We start from the raw sequence: 21496 nt of genomic DNA, 5'->3' as shown, positions 1-21496 counted from the left end.
TAGAAAAGAAGGAAAAGGAAAGAAAGAAACCAAAACATAGCTGAGAGTCAGTGGCTCACGCCTGTAATCCTAGCTAGTCCAGAGGCTAAGATCTGAGCTAAGATCTGATGATCACAAGTTTGAAGCCAGCCAGGGCAGGAAGGTCCCTAACACTCTTCTCACCAATAATATCAGAGAAAGCTGTAAGTGGACCTGTGGCTCAAGTGCTAGGGCACTAACCTTGAGCAAAAAAGTGTCGGGGACAGTGCCCAAGCCCTGAATTTGAGTCCCAGGACCAACAGCAAAAAAAGGAAAGAAAGAAACCAAAACATGATTGGTCAGTTGAAATTGACAGGATAATGATTTCTGACCTCTGTGGCACTTACTTGGAACTTAAATCAGACTGAAAAGTCTTTTAAGTAATCATTGGCCTTTGCCAATGCTTCAGGATGCTTGGGGCTGTGCTACCCTTCAGAATCCGATCAATATGGTATCCTGTTCGTTCCTGCCAGGTAGCCTAGTCGTGGAGCTTTGTGTCAGCCTGGCACACAGGTGGAGCACAGTAGGTGTGCAGTGTGGGCAGCCAGTGGTTGAGTTAGTCTGTGGGCCTACGAAAGAGCTAATTTAATAGAATTGCATAATGCAAGGAATACAAAGAATTCAAGAAAGATCCCCTGAGCACTTTACATCTCTACAATAAAGGAGTGACCACAGGAGCTGCACATCAGGGGAGGGGCCTGGAAGGATTCAGTAGGGGGAGAAGATAGCCTGTGAGTTTCAACTAGAGGTGGCAAGGCAACCAGGGATTTTGATGGGGTGTTAGTGTTTGCCAGGGCAAACGTCAGCGGCTCACTTAAGGGGTGGAGTTGGCCCTTCCAGGAAAACGGAAAGTCCCCGCCCCTGAGACCAATGACGCGAGCTCCACGGCCACAGCTCGTGGGGGCGGTCCCTGGTGGGATCGCGCCTGCGCCTTAGACACTGCCTAGGAGCTAGCGCATGCGCACTGTTGCCCTCAACCCACTAGCCTCCCCGCCCCCACATCCCCTGGGGCTCTGGGTGAAACATGGTGCTGTCGGAGCTATCCGCGCGTCTTAACTGCACGGAGTACAAGAACTGGGTGAAGGCAGGACACTGCCTGCTGCTGCTGCGCAGCTGCCTGCAGGGCTTCGTCGGTCGCGAGATGCTCTCCTTTCATCGCGACCTACTCGCCACAGCCTCCGGCCTGGGACGTTCCACTTGCAGCGGCGGCTCACGGTGCCACCCCCGCGCTCGCCAGGTGAGCACTCGGGGCCTTGACCACGACTCCAACCCCCCATTCCCCTTCCCTGTCCCAGTTCCGGAGGTGCAGCGTTCCCTTCCCTCCCTGAGGCGGGGCAGACTGCGATCCAGGAGCCGCCGCCTCTTCCTGTGCCCCTCCTCACCACCGCCCTCTGTAGTTTCAGCCTCAGTGTCAGGTGTGTGCCGAGTGGAAACAGGAGATTCTGAGACATCATGTTCACAGAAATGGAGACGTGTACTGGGGAAACTGCCGTCCGGGCCTATGGCCCCTCGACGCTTGGGAAGTAGCCAAGGTAAGGGGCTGCGACTGGGATGTGAGGGGGCAACTGGTGGGTGGGTCTCTGCGCCTTCTAGAGCCATAATGCAAGTTGATTGGTTGGTTACATAGCATTTAGTGCACCCGACACAGTTCAGTGAGGTAGAAAGTTTCTTCTACCAGTCTGCGCTGCCCGTGCTAGCTGAGCTTTAGGGAAGATGCAGACCCGGACATCGTGAGCACAGGCAAGGAACCAGGGGAAGGAGTGTTGGAGAAAAGGCTTTACTGAATGGCTCATTTGGACAATACAGCTACCATGAAGATGGCAGAGCAAGTTAAGGGAAGTTTAGATAAAATAGAAAGGACCCTAAATAACCTCCTGCCCTCCTCCCCCCCCCCCCCCCCCCCCCCCCCCGGCTACGGAATAAAACATTGGAAGGTGTAAATGAGGTAAGCAGCTAGATAAAAACTTATTAATTAGGCCTGTCCTCACATCTTGACCAGGTGGTTGATATACACCTAGGCTGATTTAGGAATTTTCTTTTTTTTGCCATTCCTGGGGGCTTGAACTTAGGGCCTGGGAGCTGTCCCTGAGCCCCTCTGTGATGAACGCTAGGTATGCTACCACTTGAACTACAGCACCACTTCTGGCTTTTTCTGTTTATGTGGCACTTAGGAATCAAACCCAAGGCTTCATGAATATTAGGCACACACTCTACCACTAAGCCACATTCCCAGTCTCTGGACTTTTTGATGTTTGTCAGAAGCCCAGTAGTGCGTGGAGATGGCAGCCAAAAGTGACTTCCTAAAGCAAATCAGTTCAGCTGCTGGTGTAACAAGCCAGCTCCTCTTTCCTAACCTGGAAAATGAGAGAATTGGACTGTCTATAGTTCCCAGACTCACTGACCTCAATTATACCCTCCTCCCCACTTGTGTTCGTTCCTCATTGACTATGGCTTCTCTTATTTGGTCTCCCTTGCTTCTCCCAGTCCTCTTAACAACCCATGCTACCTGATTCTGCCAGTCTTTCCTCCTCTTGTTGCTGGTCACATGTAAAGTTAGTCCCAAACCAGGTTTACATTGTCCTTTCAATCCTATCCTCGTCTTTCTTGAACTTCCTATTCTAGCATCCTTGATCCTCTCACCTCCCCCTTGCATATTCACACTCCAGCCTTGTTGACACAGGTAGTTGGTGTCCGACATCCCTGCTTGACTTTGCCACACTTATTCAGACACTCCTCTCCTTGACCCATTGTCCATTTACTGTCACCTCTGTGATGCTTCCGCTGCTTCTCAATACCCAGCAACCCCTGCCTTCCTGCTTGCCTTTCACATTTCAGCTGGCTGAATTTCTACCATCCATTAGCAATTAGCTGCAAAGGTACAGCTATCTTACATTCTTCTCTCCTTTCTTTGAACTTGCCTGGCCTATGACCACCAACCTTAAAGACACCATCCTCTGCTTCTGCTGAGGAAGCTGACTGACTGGGTGCACTTTCATTCTTGATCTACAACCCTGCCTCTGCCTTCAGGTTCCTGAAGCCAACTGTTCCTGACGCTATCCTCACCAAGCCCTTCCTCCTGTTCCCCCTACTCTTACCCCCAAATACAAACATCCTCATGTTTTTGTCAAATGTACTAGCTCACTTTTCATATGCACCATCTTCTTCCTTTACTTGCCCTGTCCCCTCCACATGTGTGCTGGTGTTATTCTCTTCTAGTTGTCCAAGGACTCTTGAGTCTTCAGCTGTCCATATTCTTCCCAGCTATTCCCATCACTACTCAAATAACTTTACTATTATTTCAGTTTATATAATTTTTTTAACCAGTCCCGAGGCTTGAACTCAGGGCTTAGGCACTGTCCCTGAACTGCTTTTTGCTCAAGGCTAGCACTCTACCATGTGAGCCACAGCACCACTTCTGACTTTTTCTGTTTATGTGGTACTGAGGAATCAAACCCAGGACTTCATGCATGCAAGGCCAGCGCTCTACCACTAAGCCACCTTCCCAGCCCTTATTTAATTAAAAAAAAAAGATTAAACAGTTACCATATGACTGACAAATACTCAAGAGAAATGAGGGTTGAAAGCGTGGATCAGGTGGAAGAGCACCAAGCTTTGCTATACCACATCATTGTTGTAGTCCTTGTCATAAAATCTTGGTACAGATTTCATTTCATTTATGAAATGAAGCCTTCTGGTGTCTCTGGCATCGCAGATCCTAGGATTCCCTTTGTAATACTTGTGTAGGTCCTACTCACTTTGCACTGCCAACATGATGATTGCCATTATATGTGTGTGTTTAATGATGCTAGAGTTACAGTTCAGCACTTTGAACTTGCTTGACTGTTGCTCTACCACTTGAGCCATACCTCCAGCCCTGCCTGTTTTTGCTGTTTGCTGTTTGCTTTTGTTTTGTTTTGGATAGAGTCTCTAGGACTTTACTGCCCAGGTTGGCTTCAATCAGCAGTCCTCTAGATCCCAACCTCTTGAGTAGCCAGTATTATAAGTATGAGCCACTGGCACCCAGCTGGTCCCTTCATTACCATGTGCCAGTTACTGCTAGTGCTCTACCTGCCAATACCTTAGTTCATTCTCACTGCATCCTTTGAGATAGATGATGGCAGTCATCCCTCATTTATTGACATTAATACGTCTGAGGATTAGTAATTTGCAAGTCTTCCTTTAATAATTTGGCTCCTGAGATTTCAGTCAGGAACAAATAAGATAACTTTTACGCCCCTAAGACAGGATAAGAAAAGTTACAGTGGCTGTATCTAATAGCTCTTGGACAAAGCTTAACCATGACTCTATTTTCCCCACTTACATTTTGAACACATGCTACTCTACCATGTAGCCTTTGGTGGGTAAGTGACTTTCCATCATACTTTGGGGAATGGATGAGTCACTGTCTCTCCAGCTCCTAGAGTTGGAGGAGAATGAGGTGCCCCTCATGCCTCCCTTTCTATAGGCCTTCATGCCCCGAGGACTGGCAGACAAACGAGGACCTGAGGAGTGTGATGCTGTTGCTCTTTTGAGTCTCATCAATTCCTGCGATCACTTTGTGGTTGATCGGAAGAAAGTCACAGAGGTAAGAGCTGTCAGATGGAAAGCCATGCACTGAGTCAGTTAGGTTGGTTACAAGGAGGGCCAGTGGTGAGATACCCTGTGAGTTAAGCCAGCCCTGCAGGCCTAGCACAGTTTCCCCCCGGAATGGTGGTATGCAGAGAGAGAAAGAGACAGAGACAGAGTCAGAGAGAGAGATCTCAGGCCAAAGTTGGCATTATTAAGCAGGCTCATGGGGCTCATATTGTGTGCACCTGCTGTGATGCCCAAGAAACACAGTATGAACTCAGCCAAGAACTAAGGAAGAACCTACGCTTCATAATGCAGGTTTCCTGGCAACTTGTTAGTAGCCCACTTGTTGGTTCTTCCACAAACAGAAACAAAGTAATTTTCTGTATTAAAAGGCCCTGGGTTCCATCCCCAGTACTACTAATAACCAGACAGCCAGAGCATCATTCTGTCTGTTGTGTGTGTGCCAGCGTTTGAGTCCTGCCCTTCAGAATTTCATTGGCTACAAAGTTACAAGACCAAATGATGTAGAACTGAAGAAAATATGGGCAGGAATGCAGAACACTGTCAGAATAGATCACTATGCTTCTCAGCTTGCCTCTGGGAGAGTGAGATTTTTCACTAGTTCACCATAGGAAAATTTACCACATTTATTACTCTGAGAAGCACTAAAAAGCACCTATAGAATCCTTGGATTATTTATAATATGTAGAGAAAATGACATATTTTGCCAGCATGACAGCAGGTGGAAAGATTGAAGATCTTTTGTGACCTCACAGAGACAGACGTATAACAGTGCTTTCCCTTTGAATGTGGAAGACTATGTGAGTTGTGCTTTAGCACTATTTTTCATAAAACATAAGCAAAAGTTGATTTTTTTTGTCACTGTTTTCCATACCAGGAAACTTCTTTGATTTGATTTCTTGGAACTCCATGTTATTTGTTTATAAATATTTATTTTTTTAAAAAATTATATTTTTGCCAGGCACCAGTGACTCATGCCTGTTATCCTAGCTACTCAGGAGGATGAGATTTTTTTTCTTGGTCATGGGGCCTGGACGCTGTCCTTGAGCTCTTTAGCATAAGGCAAGCGCTCTACCACTTGAGCCGCAGCGCCACTTCTGATTTTTTGGTGGTTAGTTGAGGATAAGAGTCTCTGGGCTAGTTTTTTTTTTTTTTTTTTTGTCGGTCGTGGGGCTTGAACTCTGGGCCTGGGCGCTGTCCCTTAGCTCTTCAGCTCAAGGCGAGCGCTCTACCACTTGAGCTACAGCGCCACTTCCGGTTTTCTGGTGGTTTATTGGAGATAGGAGTCTCACGGTCTCTCCTGCCCGGGCTGGCTTTGAACCGCGATCCTCAGATCTCAGCCTCCTGAGTAGCTAGGATTACAGGCGTGAGCCACCAGCGCCCAGCTCTGGGCTAGTTTTGAACTGTGATCCTCAGATCTCAGCCTCCTGATTAGCTAGGATTACAGGTGTGAGTCATTGGAATCTAGCCAGAAGGCTGAGATTTAAGGATCACAATTTGAAGCCAGTAAAATCCACAAGACTCTTATCTCTAATTAACCACCAAAAAGGACTAGTGGAACCATGGCTCAAGTGGTAGAGTCCTAGCCTTGAGCAAAAAAAGCTCAGGGACAATGCTCAGGCCTTGAGTTCAAAGCTCCAGAACTGGCAGAAGCCACATGTGCATGTGCACACACACACACAGTAAATAATTTTTTTTCACTTTGTCTACTTCAGTCTATAGATAGTATATCCGGAGCCAAAATATGTCATCTTTGGCAGGCTGTTTTAAGTTAAGAGATTTGGGGGAATGTAAAATATCTAACCAGATATAACATTTCAAGGATAAAGGGTAGTTGTAAACTTATTTTGAGTTTGTTTTCTTTCTTTTTAATGTTTTTTTTTGAAACAAACAAAAAATGTTGCCCAGGCTGGTGTAAAACTCGTAATTCTCTTGCCTCAGCTTGTCAAGTGCTAGGATTACAGGTGGGTGCCACAACATCCAGCTGATTTATTGACATTTCCTACCCTGGTTAATTTCTTATTCATATGGCACTGGATTAAACATACCTTCAAAGCCTTTATGGTACTTTATTCTATGGACAAAATCGGACTTACAGTCATGTTTTATTTGTACTGCCTGGTGTTTCTTTTTTTTTTTTAATTGTCATAAAAATCGGAATTTCTAACTTTTCTTGAGAAAGCTGAAGGCTCTGTAACACATAGCAGAACACTCTAGACTCACCTAGCTCCCATAAAAAGCTGCCCCTTTAACAGAGAGAGTCTCCAGTTGTCTCTGTTCTATCTCTTCTTTTGTCCAGGCTGTTGCATGTGGCCAGTGTCAAATTTCTCTTGAAAGCATTTTGGTTTGTGACCCAGGGAGGACTTTACTTTTGTGGACAGGATGAAATGAAATAGAAGTGTGACTTGGGGGCTGGATTCTACAAGCTGTACTGTTCTCTATGCCAGATTATACAGTGGACTCAAGAAAAGGGCAGCCCTTCTCACCTGGAGACCATGCTTGGCGGCTTTATATTTACCAAAGCCCTTCTATATTTTTCCTTTTGTGTTGTTTGTCATTGGGATTGAACTCAGGGACAGTGGTTCCTCAGCTTTTTTGCTCAAGGCAAGCGCTCTATCACTTTGAGCCAAAGCCCCACTTCCAGTTTCTTTGGTGTTTAATTTGAGATAAGAGTCTCATAGACTTTCCTGCCCAGGCTGATTTTGAACTGTGATCCTCAGATCACAGCCTCCTGAGTAGTTAGGATCAGCCAGAGCCTGGCTTTGTGGTTTTTCTTTGAAGTCGCAAGATCTCCATTTTGAAGGCTTTATCTTTTTGTCTTTCTATAGGTGATTAAATGTCGTAATGAGATCATGCACTCTTCAGAGATGAAAGTGTCATCTATGTGGCTTACAGATTTTCAGCTGAAGATTCAAAATTTTCTGAGTGAATTTAAGACTATCCCGGAGATTGTGGCAGTATACTCCAGAATAGAACAGGTGAAAAAATCATATTTAACAGTCCTGGCATTCAGAACTAGGGCTCATAAACAAGCAGTCAATGGTTTAAAATGTGATACTAGATTTAAACTTAAAAGTTCAGTTATGGGGCTTGAATTCTTTGTCATCAAAGCTATCTCTCTACCACTTGGGCCACAGTGCCACTTCTAGTTTTTGAGTGGTTAATTGGAGATAAGAGTCTCACAAGGACTTTTCTGCTCCGACTGGCTTCAAACCGTGATCCTCAAATCTCAGCCTTCTAAGTAACTAGGATTACAGGTGTGAGTCACCAGCACCCAGCTTAAACTAAATTATTATTTATGTCACATTATTGAGATGGAACCCATGTCTAGAACCCAGTCTAGGCAACCACTCTACCACTGAGCCACATGAAAGACTGTATTATTATCTTGTGGTGCTGGGGATGAAACCCAGGGCTTTACACATGCTAGGCACATGATATTCCACTGAGCCACATTCCCCAAGTCTACACCAAAGTTTAGAACGTAAGCAAGGGAAAGAATGCCATAGGAGGTCTGGAATTCTGCTGAGCTAATGAGCTTTTCTGTAGTAATGGCTAACATAGATCCAGTTGATAGTGTTTAGTTTAACAATGCGATGAGTAATCAACTGGAATGTCTTGACTTTGAAGGCAGTTCAGTGGGCTGAGGATGTAGCTCAGTGGTAGAGCACTTGCCCAGCATGTGCAAGGTCTTCTGTGCCACCCTCAGCAATAAAAATAATAATACATTTAAAGAATGAATATATCCGTACATGTATCTCTGATCCTCCCATAGCTGTTGACCTCAGATTGGGCTGTTTACGTTCCTGAGGAAGACCAGCGAGACGGGTGTGAATGTGAACTAGGAAGTTACCTGAGTGTGAGCCAAATCAATGAAATCGAAATGGAATTACTAAAGGAAAAACTGCAAGAGATGCGTCTTCAAGCAGAAGAACAAGAGGTATGGCCCACAGAGGTAAGGGTATGGATTGCGGAAAGAAAGGTACCAGGAGGAGGAGGAGGAGCCAGTTTAGACCCAGAGCCAATTAGGTTTCTGATCTAAAAGTGAAGTTGTTTCCAAAAGTGAATATGCTTTTGACACAGGTGGATATTGTGACAGACATTTTCACTTTAGCCCTTGAGGGTCTAAAGTGTGTGTAAAGTAGAATAATGAGGTAACGACTATTACAAGATTCTGAACAAGGAGGAGGATCCTGGGTATCTCAGAGGAATTGCCAAAAAAAAAAAAAAAAAGAAGGGCTGAATAAAAAAAAAAGGAGAATATGAGCTGAAACTCATATTCAGTAAGGGTTCGGCAAATTAGCAGGGGAAAAGGGCACTTTTGGCAGAGGGAACAACCCTTGGAATAGTATGAAGACCAGTGTTGCCCTGGACAATAACCAGGTGAGTTCAGGACATATGGTCAAGTAGGAAGATTTTCTGCACCACACCGAAAGCTTATTCCTAAAAGCAGGAGGGACTCATATGTTCTTAAGCAAGAAAGATCCATCACATCACATGTAGCTTTTAGGAAGTAAACTTTTGTCACAATTGGGAGTTAGATGAATAGCCAAGGGACAAAGAACTGGAAGGCTCTTGTGGTTGTGTAAGGGAAGGTGGGCTATGGAGGCAGAGCCAGATTCTAGAGACTTTGTAGAGCCTGATGGATCTTAGTGGCCTGATACAAAACTTGGATATGGCATGAGACTGGAAGGAGGAGAGAGGGACTAGAAGATCATTAAGGTTTCTCTCTTAGGACCTGCAAGCTAGTAATCGTCTCAGACCTGAAAAGGCATAGTGAAGGCTTAAGTCCTCTTTATTACAAGCAAGGCATTAAACTGACAGTTGCCAGGCGCCTGTTACTCATGCATGTAATCCTGGCTACTCAGGAGATTCTTTTATCTTCAGTGAACTCCATTTAGCTCCAGAAATGGAGCTGTGGTTAAGTGGTAGAGCACTAGCTTTAAGCACAAAACTCAGGAATAGCAGCCAGGCCCTGAGTTCAAGCCCTAAGACCAGCACAAAAAACAAAAAAAGAAAAAAAGAAATGGACAGTTGTAGAATTCTGTTTTAGTAAGACTTAGATTCCAGAGCTGGCTGAGTTAGAATTTTCAGTCACCAGGAAATCCAGGACTTATCCTTTACCATCTGCTTGTCTAAAGCAAATAGATTTGCCTATTTCCTTGTTTAACACAGAGTATTTAATACAAAGTGTATGTTTTATTCATTACATCCCACTCCTTCCTGGTAAATAAGCCTAATATTAACCATTTTGACTTTAATCTGATGCTTCTGTCTTCATGTGTTTGGGTATGCCTACCCAATTTGTTTTGTTTTTGTTTTTTTGTTGGTCGTGGGGCTTGAACTCTGGGCATGGGTGCTGTCCCTTGGCTCTTGAGCTCAAGGCAAGCGCTCTACCTCTTTAGCCACAGTGCCATTTCCAGTTTTCTGGTGGTTTATTGGGGATAAGAGTTTCACGGAGGGCTGGAAAGGTGGCTCAGTGGTAGAGCGCTTGCCTTGCATGCTCGAGGCCCTGGGTTCGATTCCTCAGCACCACATAAGCAAAAAGAAAAAACCCGGAAGAGGTGCTGTGGCTCAAGTGGTAGAGCGCTAGTCTTGAGCTGAAGAGCTGAGGGACAGCGCCCAGGCCCAGAGTTCAGGCCCCATGACCGGACTCAAAAAAAAAAAAAAGAGTTTCACGGACTTTTCTGCCCAGGCTGGCTTTGAACTGGGATCCTCAGATCTCAGCCTCCTGAGTAGCTAGGACTACAGGCTGAGCCACCAGCACCTGGCACCTACCCAGTTTTTTGTTGTTTTTTTGTTTCATTATGTGTTGGTCCTGGGGTTTGAACTCAGGGCCTGGGTAACTGCCACTGAGCTTTTTTGCTCGATACTAGTGCTCTGCCACTAAACCATAGCTCCACTTTCAGCTTTATTTTGGTAGTTAATTGGAGATAGGAGTCTCACAGACTTTCTTGTCCAGGCTAGCTTCAAACCATGATCCTTAGATCTCAGCCTCTTGAGTAGTTATGATTACAGGCATGAACTACCAATGCCCAGCTTCTACTGTTCGTTTTTTTAAAAATTTAAATAATGACCTTAGCATATTAAATCATCTCTTTTCTAAGTCTACATGTTGTATGTACTTTGTTTTAAAATATCATTAGACCCTTCCTTCCTCCTACTTCTTTTAGAAGCATGGTAGAGAAAGGGAAGACAAGTGAGGAACAAGACTAAGTTCCCCCATGTCATTAACTGCTTGCTTTTCTCTCTCAAGTGAGTTTCACTTCTCTCTGTGATAAGGAGCAAAATACATACAGCAACCAACCTAAGCCAGAAGTGTCTCCTTTGAGAGCTGGAAGGGAGTCTTACAATCATCTGAACATCTCCCCTGCTATACAGGTGAAACCAGAGCCCCAAGAAACTGGCACTGGGGTGTTCAGTTGGCTCAGTCTCCTTGTTCTGGTCCTGTGGCTTTGCCTGTGCTGTGCTATAGATCTAGACTCTCTGAGGCTCTGGCAACTACATTTCCAACCCTCAGGATCTGGTTTACAAGGAAGACAAAGGGGTTAAATGACTGTCCTTCAGATCACAGAATCTGTCTAGAGTTGATAAATTCCCGCTTTTCATGCTTTTTCTTCAGCAGACCACAGTATTTCTCCTCTTATTGCAGTTAATCAGAATGTATGTTAGAGCCTGTCACCAGTAGCTCACACCTGTAGTCCTAGCTACTCAGGAGACTAAAACCTGGAGAATTGGGACTTCAAGACAGCTGGGCAGAAAAGCCTGCAAATTCCAATTAACCATCAAAATGCTAGACTAGAGGAGTTACTCAAGTGATAGAATAACAGCCATGAATGAAAAGAAGCTGAGTGAGAACACGAGGCCCTAAGTTCAAGTACCAGTACTGGTACTAAAATAATATGTATTGGGATTGATTAGCGTGTTATCTCAAATAAGTTGAAGGCTGACTTTCCACATGTTTGGGACATGATATATTCTGGGAGGTAAGTACCATAGATTATCTAGGTTCTTTGGAGTTAGTCTTCAAAGTCAGAGGACTCAATAAGGCCACATTTCAGTGAATGTAAAAGACTGTCAATTGCAAAACGTACCATTGTTTCAGTTGCTTTTAAGAAAGAGGACAAATGCTGCTGGTTTATTTTTTATTTCTATTTTTTATTGTTGTTATAAAGGTGACGTACAGAGAGGTTAGAGTTATATAAGTCAGGTAGAGTCATTTCTTTTTGGAGAGTGTCACCCCTTCCCTCATTCTCTCCCAGTTTTTCCCTCCCATTCCCACCCACAAATTGTATAGTTCATTTTCAACATAGTGTCCAGTGAGTACCACTGCTGCTTTTGTTCACCCTTTGTCCTTCCATTTCTCTTCCTTCCCTTACACTCCCAAAGACATTTAAATGAACAAGCAAGACTAAAATTTTGAAAAGAAAACAAAAGTAGCAAAAAGAAAAAAAGCTCTTGTGTCCATTTCCTAGAGTTCATTTCAATAAATATTATTTTGTATAATCAGATATATGTAAGCATTGTGTCTTTGTGATCCTCTCCTAAGAGTATCCTCCTTTGGTCTCACTGTGTGTGAATACCTGTATAATTTATCATATCCTGGCCTTCTCCATTCTTTTTTTTTTTTTTTTTTTTTTTTTTGGGTCCAGTCGTGGGGCCTGAACTCTGGGCCTGGGTGCTGTCCCTTAGCATTTCAGCTCAAGGCTAGCGCTCTACCACTTGAGCCACAGCGCCACTTCCGGCTTTTTTCTTTTTGCTTATGTGGTGCTGAGGAATCGAACCCAGGGCCTCATGCATGCAAGGCAAGCACTCTACCACTGAGCCACCTTCCCAGCCCCGCCTTCTCCATTCTTAATCATTTATAGTTTACTATGTGGTGTAAGGATCAAATCAGGACCTTGTGCATGCTAAACTGCTCCCCAGTACTGTGCCACAGCCCCAGTCCCAGTAAATTTTATTTATTTTATTTGTTTGTTTGTTTGTTTTGTTGGTCATGGGGGCTGAACTCTGGGTCTGGGCACTGTCCCTCAGCTCTTCAGCTCAAGGCTAGCACCCTACCACTTGAGCCACAGTGCCACTTCTGCCTTTTCTGCTTATGTGCTGCTTATGTGATTGAACCCAAGGGCCTCATGCATGCAAGACAAGCACTCTGCCACTGAGCCACCTTCTCAGCCCCCCGGAAATTTTTTTAAAGCTTCCATTTGATTTTGTATTGCTCTGAAGCTAAAAGAATTGCCCCAGACATGAGTACCTTCTTGTACTAGCTGTAGTTTTTAGAAGTAGGTTGCTCAGCCGGGCGCTGGTGGCTTCACGCCTGTAATCCTAGCTACTCAGGAGGCTGAGATCTGAGGATCGCGGTTCAAAGCCAGCCCAGGCAGGAGAGACCATGAGACTCCCATCTCCAATAAACCACCAGAAAACCGGAAGTGGCGCTGTAGCTCAAGTGGTAGAGCGCTCGCCTTGAGCTGAAGAACTGAGGGACAGCGCCCAGGCCCAGAGTTCAAGCCCCACTACTGACCAAAAAAAAGAAGTAGGTTGCTCAGAGGAATTTAAATTGGTACAACCTCTACACATGGTAGTTTTGACCAAAATCTATGCAAAGTAAAGTAGAAACCTCAATGTGACTTGGATCCTATAAGCTGACATGTCACTTATGCAAAATAACACATATATCAGTTAATTATTGCAGCATTACTTTTCTGAGCAGGTTCAAAATACATAAGAATATGACTCATCCATAGTTGGAGTACTATTCAAACTACTAAAAAGAACGAGGCTGACATACATACACATGTGCAAGTATATAAATATCACAACGAAACCCCTTTGTGCAATTAATTTATACTAATTTTTAAAAAGACACAAAACAGGGCTGGGAAGGTGGCTCAGTAGTAGAGCGCTTGCCTTGCATGCCTGAGGCCCTGGGTTTGATTCCCCAACACCACATAAGAAAAAAGCCGGAAGTGGCGCTATGGCTCAAGTGGTAGAGCACTAGTCTTGAGCTGAAGAGCTGAGGGACAGCGCCCAGGCCCAGAGTTCAGGCCCCACGACTGGACCCAAAAAATAAAAAAATAAAAAGACACAAAACAATGAGATTGGCTGGGCGGAGTGTTTCATGCCTATAATCCCAGTTACTTGGGATATGGAGACTGGTAAAAATACAATTTAAGGCAGAAAAGTCCACAAAGCTCCATCTCCAAAATGACCAGCAAAAATCTGGGCTGCCAAGTGCCAGTGGCTTACACTGTAATCTCTGCTACTTGGGAAGCTGAGGTCTAAGTTCTTAGTTTGAAGCCAGCCTCATCAAGAAAGTCTATGAGAGCCCCCCTCCCTTTTTTTTGTCGGTCATAGGGCATAAACTCTGGGCTTGGGTGCTATCCCTGTACTCTTCAGATCAAGGCAAGTGCTCTAAGACTTGAGCCACAGCGCCACTTCCAGTTTTCTAGTGGTTTATTGGGCTTACAACCGTGATCCTCAGATCTCAGCCTCCTGAGTAGCTAGGATTACAGGCGTGAGCCACTGGCCCTCGGCTTCTATGAGAGTCCTTTATCTCTAGTTAACTTGAACTATGGCTCAAGTGGTAGAGCTCCAACCTTAAGCAAAGAAACCTAAGGGACAGTACTCGGGCTCTGAGTTCAAGCCACAATTTGGGCACACACACAACCACATACACAAAACCAAGCTAACTTAAGGAATAGTGCTAGCAGCTGAACAAGCAAGCTGAGAGAGCAAAAAAAATGAAGTCCGCACACACACTCCCATGTAAATGCATGGGATGTCTGAGGAAGAGGTGGTTCATTATGTCACCTCTAGGGAGAGGTGCCTAGATAACTAGGGAAAAGAGTTTGGAAGATAACTGACTTTTTAGCATCTACTGTGTAGATTTTGAATTTTATACTTTTACATTTATTACTGTGAATTTTGTGTGTATATATAACCACTAAATATACACATAAAAACTCAAAAGGAAAAGGTATCATTCTATATCATATACACATACATGCTTGCAGATATGAGTGTGTTAGACAAAGCCTTTTCATGTAAATGCAGCAGAAACACAAGGAAACAAGCCGACACCACATCAGTTGTAGTGTTGTTTTTAAAATGTGTTTTGTTCCTGATTTTCTATGTAGACAGGTTCTCTGTGTGTATGTGCGTGTACGTGCCCATGCTGATCCTAGGTCTTGAACTTAGGGCCTGGGTGCTATCTCTGTGCTTCTTTTGCTCAAGGCTAATGGTCTACCACTTGACCCACAGCTCCGCTTATTGACTTTTTTGTTTTGTTCTTATATAGATGTTTATTGGAGATGAGTCTCACAGACTTACCTGCCAAGGCTGACTTCAAACTGTGATCCACAGATGTCAGCCTCCTGAGTAGCTAGAATTACAGCCATGACCCACCAGGGCCCAGCTATCTATACATATTCTAGTAGCCAGGGTTTCTTGATGGAAAGGGGCAGCAATAGGTCTTCAGGTTGCAGAGGGCAGGCACATGCTGGGGATGAAACCTAATGCTTCACGCATGCTCAGCATGCCCTCTGCCACTTGGTTGTTCCCCAGCCCCACGTGCTAGTCTTGAAGCTGCTAAAGTTTGTCATTTGAATTATAAGTCTGCTATAAAAAAAAATTATCCTAAGCTGTGCTTCGTATGATCTTCTCTTGCAGATCTCAACTCAACTGGAAATGGTAAAGGAATTTCTGAGAAACAATGAAGATCTTAGAAAGGGTCTTACAGACGATATAGAGAAGCTAGACAGCCTCTATCTACAGCATCAAAAACCAGATTCAAAGGAAGCTGAGAGCCAGACACCTGAAAGGAAGGCGTGAGGTGAGGTTTAGGCATAGGATGTTTAAATAAGGACACAATAGCCTTGCCTCTTTGATGTCTGTTCTCTTATGTGAAGCCATACTGAATACAGCAGTCTAACCTGGTTCCCCTACGCCCTCATTATTTCAAAGGAAGGCCACTGAGCTTTGTGCTCTTTCTCTAATTAATGGCTCTTACATTTGTGAAGGCGTTGAACGTCAACTCTGCCAGCTTTCTTAGCTAGATGGACCTGAAGCCACTAGTCTGGCCTTAGGTGAATCAACTTTAAAAATATAAAATCTGAAGTATTTCTGCCACCAAATAGTGCCAGCTATGCCCAGCTCTTACTGTGGGATTAATAGCATTCGGGTGGTTTTCATAAGGAATACTGGTTAACCCAAGTAACCATCTTCAGGATTTTACTTGTTCTTTTCTCAGAGAAAATGAGTACATTCCTTCCCTCCCCCTTCTCTCCCCCCCCTCTCTCTTTTTTGTTTTGCCAGTCATGGGGCCTGAACTCTGGGCCTGGGCACTGTCCCTCAGCAATTCATCTCAAGGCTAACACTCTACACTTGAGCTAGAGCACCACTTCCGGCTTTATCTGCATATGTGGTGCTGAGGAATTGAACCCAGAGCCTCATGAATGCAAGGCAAGCACTCTACCACTGAGCCACCTTCCCAGCCCCCTTCCTTCCTTCCTTCCTTCCTCCCTTCCTTCCTTCCTTCCTTCCTTCCTTCCCTTTCTTTCTTTCTTTCTTTTCCTTCCTTCCTTCCTTCCTTCCATCCTTCCTCCCCCCTCCCTCCCTCCTTCCCTCCTTTCTTTCTTCCTTCCTTCCTTCCTTCCTTCCTCCTCCCCCTCCCTCCCTCCCTCTCTTCCTCCCTTTTCTTTCTTTCTTTCTTTTTCTTTCTTTCTTTCTTTCTTTCTTTCTTTCTTTCTTTCTTTCTTTCTTTCTTTCTTTCTTTCTTTCTTCCTTCCTTCCTTCCTCCCTCCCTTCCTTCCTTCCTTCTTCCTTTCTTTTTCTTTCTTCTTGTCCTGGGGCTTGAACTCAGAACCTGAGCTTCTTTTTGCTCAGGGCTAACAGTCTACCACTTGAGCCACAGCGTCACTTCCGGATTTTTTTTTTTTTGTAATTTATTGGAGATAAGAGTCTCATAGACTTTCCTGCTGGGCTGGCTTCAAGCCATAATCCTCAGATCTCAGCCTCCTGAGTAGCTAGGATTACAGGCACGAGCCGTTAGTGCCCAGCCATCTTTCATTTTAGGTTATCCTTCAGCAAAAACCTGTTCTGTGAAGGTCACCCTGGCTTCCAGCTCAGGTATCCTTTTCTATGTGAAAGAAAAAAAAAAAAGTACTGTGCCCAAGCAAAAAGGAGTGTTTATTGTCCTTGACATTCTTCTGGCTTTCCAGAGATTTTTTTTTCATATTCATAAACACGCTGTATATGTATATGAATCAGAAAGTATTAAATATTCTCATACCACACCTTGCTACCACCCAGGGACTTTTTCCTACTTCGAAGATGAGTCTTTTCTGGCCCTGAACTGTAACTGCTTACCATGATGAAGGCCTTTGCGTCAGGCCAGTGCTAAGGGCTCCCATGGAGTGCTCTGAGCCCCCCCCCCACACACATGTACTCCATAACCTCAGCCTGAAAGTCATTCTTATGAGGATGCCTGAGGGTGAGCTAGGATGTAAATGTTGAGATAGAAACTCTTCCTTTGGGGGCTGGGAAGGTGGCTCAGTGGTACAGCGCTTGCCTTGCATGCATGAGGCCCTGGGTTCGATTCCTCAGCACCACATAAGCAGAAAAAAAAGCCGGAAGTGGCTCTGTGGCTCAAGTGGTAGAGCCCTAGCCTTGAGCTGAAGAACTGAGGGACAGCGCCCAGGCCCAGAGTTTAGGCCCACGACCGGATCCAAAAAGAAACTCTTCCTTTGGAAAGAAAGCAAGAGGGAAATCTGACTAGAAGGCCATTTTCTAGCCCTTTCCACTTAGGACAGAACTGTGACTACTAGAGTTGAGTAGCCTGAGGCAGTAGAGCAAGGGGACTGCTAGCCTGGTTAGTGGGGGGCTGGAGAGCAGAGACTTGACGCAGGCGGGGCGAGGGCTCAGGCCACCACAGCAGCTGCTGTGGCACTGCTCAGCAGGCAGCGGGGTGCCAGCACATTTACAAGATGCAAACTCCACCACTGTCCCAGCTGGTTTTGTGCCCTTTTCTCCCAGTGCAGGCCTGGCCCTCTTGAGGTGAATGTTTGACTAAAGGTTCATTTGTTAGTCAAGGGGTTGATTCATTATTATGAACAAAGCCTAGGCCTTCATTCATGAAATTTGTGAAATTAGGCAGGTGCTGGTAGCTTACATCTGTAATCAGCCCTGGCAGAAAAGTCTGTCAAACTCTTATCTCCAAGTAACTACTTAAAAAACTGGAAGTGGCACTGTGTGGCTCAGAGTGTAGAATGGTAGCCTTACCCAAAAGAGCTCAAGTCCCATGACTGACCCCCAAAAACTAGGAAATTGCAGCTCTCTTAGGGGAAATGCAAAACACATAAAGCAAACTTACAAATTCCTTCATACTTCCTCAGCTCCTTTGACCCCAAAGTCTTCTACTCCTCAGTTTGTCCTGTTTGTTCCTGAACTTTGCAGACACTCTTTGTGGTGGTATGTGGAGCCAGCCTTACTTCCACCTTCTCCGCCATCTCCTTCCCAAGGCCAGTGGCACTAAATGGACTCAGCTTGCCTTTGGACATTCTGTGCCCAGAACTCTGCCTGGAGGAAATGCCCCATGCCAAGCCTGAGCAAAAATGGATGTGCTCTTTCACCTGTTCAACTGCCTATCAAGGATGTACTCTGGACAGTCTGGAAAGAGGGATGGGGTGTATCTGGCATCTATTTTTTACATTAAAATGTATTTTTAAAATTCTATGAAACTAGGACGGATGCAAATGGGTCTACAGCTTTGTGGTTTAGTCTTCCATTTGGTTGTGTTCCTTTAGTCTGCTTGTGACTATTTTTTTTGCCAGTCCTGGGACTCGAACTCAAGGCCTGTGCACTGTCCGTGAGCTTCTTTTGTTCAAGACTATCACTTTGAGCCACAGCACCATTTCCGGCTTTTTTTGTTTATGTGGTACTAAGGAATTGAACCCAGGGCTTCTTGCATGTTAGGCAAGTGCTCTACCACTGAGCCACCTTCCCAGCCCCTTGTGACTATTTTTGATAGTGGAAATTGAACTTGCACTTGTTAAGCAAGCCCTCGGCTATTTGAGCCACACCTCCAGACCCTTTGACTGTTGGTTACTTTAACATAGGGGCTTACTTTATGTCCAGGCCAGCCTGGGCTTTGATCCTAACTTGTGCTTCCCTATGCCACTGAAGATGACGGGAACATGCCACTATGCTCAACCATTGTGTCATCTCACCCAGCCCATTGGCTGAGATGGAGTCTTGCGACCTTTTTTGGTGTGTGTGGCAATACTAGGGCATGAACTTGGCTTGTGCTCTGACTTGGCTTTTTCACTCAAGGCTGGCACTCGACCACTTGAGCCACTCTTCCACTGCTGGTCTTTTGCGGGTTAATTGGAGATAAAAGTCTCATGTGAAGTTTTTGCCCAGGCTGACTTTGAACCTTGACCTTCAGATCTCAGCCTCCTGATTAGGTAGGATTACAGGCGTGAGCCACCAGCACCCAGAAGGGTCTCACAGACTTTTTATACTCTGATTGGCCTCAAAACTCAATCCCCCTATCTCTGCCTCACAAATAATCTTTCTTTCTCTCCTCCCTCCCCTTTCTCTCCCCCTCCCTCTCCCTTCCTTCCTTCCTTTCTCTCATTCTTTCTTTTTCTCCCTTTCTCTCCTCTCTCTCCCTTTCTCTTTCTCTCCTCCCTCCCTCCCTCCCTCCCGCCCTCTCTCCCTCCCTCCCTCCCTCCCTCCCTCCCTCCTTCCCTCCTTCCTTCCTTCCTTCCTTCCTTCCTTCCTTCCTTCCTTCCTTCCTTCCTTCCTTCCTTCCTTCCTTCCTTCCTTCCTTCTTTCCTTCCGTACTGTCCCTGAGCCTCTTTGCATTCAAGGCTAGTTACTTTACCACTTGAGCCATAGCACCACTTCCAGCTTTTTCTGAGTAGCTTATTAGAGATAAGAGTCTCACTGACTTTCTTGCCCAGGCTGGCATGATCCTCAGGATCCATGATCCTTAGCCCTCAGCCTATCTGGTAGTTAGGATTACAGGCATGAGCCAGCACCCGGCACAAGTAGTTTTTCTTTACCCAACTTGCACTTATCAGTGTCAGCTATATGCCAGCCAATGAAATTGATGCAAATATAAGGATTTGTATGATATAGATGCTGATATATGAGCTGTCATCTTACTAGATTTATTAACTGTTAATAATGAACCAAAGGTATTGCTAAGGTAACTGTATACTAGTAGCATTTAATTACATTAAAGCTGAGGAGGCCGGGCACTAGTGGCTTACATCTGTAATCCAAGCAACTCAGGAGATTGAAATCCATAGCACTATCACCAAAAATAAATAGAAGAATGAAATGTATACCCAAGCATAGCACAGTGTCAGTGTGTATTTTATAAAAACGGGTCTGGAAAGTTTTTTTTCTTTTCCTAAGCTTGTTTGCTTTGTTGTGTCTGAAAGGAATTGGGGTCCTTGAGTTTGAAGCAGGAATTTGACTCTTTGTGTACTTATGAAATTTGTGCAACAAAAATGTACATGTGCATTTTGAATTTTTTTAATGAAGAATACTAATTTGAAAAATAATAAAAGAGTACTAAGCCATGAAAATAGAACTGGCATAGCATCCGTGTCCTATGTCCTGGGTTTTGTTGCAGCTTTCTTTTTGTAGCTCTGCCTCCAAGGGCACTTGGGGATCTATCTGCAGGGTCATGGGAAGAGCCCGGAAAGAGTTTCCTTTCCTGGAGACACAGCATGTGCTTCATAGTTTTGAAAGAATTCAAAGAGAAAAATGACTTCAGCATTAGAGTTGCAAAGATAAAGTGGGTCTTTTTGCCTTTAGTCTATTTACCAGGCGACATAGAGAACTAGAGGAAGATGTGACCTATTAAACTCAATTAAAAAAAAACAACACCTGAAGCTCAGTGTGGGCGGCTCATGCCTGTAATCCTAGCTACTCAGGAGGCTTGAGATCTGAAGATCACTGCTCAAAGCCAGCCAGGCAGGAAAGTATGAGACCAAAAACCTGGACATGTAACTGTGTTTCAAGTGGTAGAATGCTGGCCCTGAACAAAAAAAGCTAAGGGACAATGCCTAGGCCTTGAGTTCAAGCTTCAACACACAAACGCACACACACACACACACACACACACACACACACACACAAAGAGCTACCTGAATTTTGGAAAATAAGTGTTTATGACCAGTACTTCTAAAAAACTAGCTCCACCAAGAAAATGTAACTGCATCATAAAGTAGAAGCCAAGCTGAGTGCCAGTGGCTCTTCCCTGTAATCTTAGCTTCTCAGGAGGCTGAGATCTGAGGATGACAGTTCATAGCCAGACCAGTCAGGAAAGTCTGTGAGACTTTTATCGCCAATTAAATCACAAAACAAGCAGAAGAGGTGTTGTGGCTGAAGTGGTAAAGTGCTAGCCTTGAACAAAAGGAGCTCAAGGACAGCACCCAGTTCAAGCCTCAGGACTGGCCAAAAAAAAAAGCCGGGTGCCAGTGGTTCACACCTATAATCCTAGCCTACTCAGAAGGCTGAGATCTGAGGATCACGGTTGAAAGCCAGCCCAGGCAGGAAACTCTGTCAGACTCCTATCTCCAATAAATTACCAAAAAAGCCAAAAGTGGAGCTGGGAAGGTGGCTCAGTGGTAGAGCGCTTGCCTTGCATGCCTGAGGCCCTGGGTTCGATTCCCCAGCACCACATAAGCAAAAAAAAAAAAGAAAAAAAGCTGTAAGTGGAGCTATGGCTCAAGTGGTAGAGTGCTAGCCTTGAGCTGAAGAGTTGAGGGACAGCACCGAGGCCCAGAGTTCAGGCCCCCCCCATGACTAGTCCCCCCCCCCCCAAAAAAAAGCCAAAAGTGACACTGTGGCTCAAGACTTAGAGCACTAG

General features: G+C 44.9%; 1 protein-coding gene across 5 annotated transcripts; it reads left to right on the top strand.

The window, feature by feature from the left end:
- The first annotated feature begins 1015 nt into the window (after positions 1 to 1015).
- CUNHXorf38 (chromosome unknown CXorf38 homolog) lies at positions 1016 to 18488 on the top strand. Of its 5 annotated transcripts, none has more exons than XM_042683630.1 (7): positions 1016 to 1255; positions 1416 to 1550; positions 4484 to 4603; positions 7440 to 7589; positions 8387 to 8551; positions 15280 to 15442; positions 18064 to 18488. In XM_042683630.1, the coding sequence occupies exons 1-6, from the start codon at positions 1043 to 1045 to the stop codon at positions 15439 to 15441; spliced, it is 945 nt and encodes a 314-aa protein (XP_042539564.1). In that variant the 5' UTR covers positions 1016 to 1042; the 3' UTR covers position 15442; positions 18064 to 18488. The 5 variants fall into 5 exon arrangements, with proteins under 5 accessions (XP_042539564.1, XP_042539561.1, XP_042539563.1 ...); XM_042683627.1 differs by having other exon boundaries at positions 8387 to 8566; XM_042683629.1 differs by having other exon boundaries at positions 8387 to 8566; positions 18020 to 18488.
- Positions 18489 to 21496: the final 3008 nt, after the last annotated feature.

The sequence above is a fragment of the Dipodomys spectabilis genome, unplaced genomic scaffold (genome assembly GCF_019054845.1).
Source record: "Dipodomys spectabilis isolate Male_0828 unplaced genomic scaffold, ASM1905484v1 ptg000082l, whole genome shotgun sequence".
NCBI classification, from domain to species: Eukaryota; Metazoa; Chordata; class Mammalia; order Rodentia; family Heteromyidae; genus Dipodomys; species Dipodomys spectabilis.
This window is presented reverse-complemented; position numbering and strand designations above follow the sequence as displayed.

Coding starts and splice junctions, on each gene's coding strand:
- CUNHXorf38 (XM_042683627.1), top strand. CDS start 1,043: ATGGTGCTGTCGGAGCTATCCGCGCGTCTTAACTGCACGGAGTACAAG. Junction 4,604..7,439: donor ATCGGAAGAAAGTCACAGAG/GTAAGAGCTGTC, acceptor GTCTTTCTATAG/GTGATTAAATGTCGTAATGA. Junction 8,567..15,279: donor AAGAGGTATGGCCCACAGAG/GTAAGGGTATGG, acceptor CTTCTCTTGCAG/ATCTCAACTCAACTGGAAAT.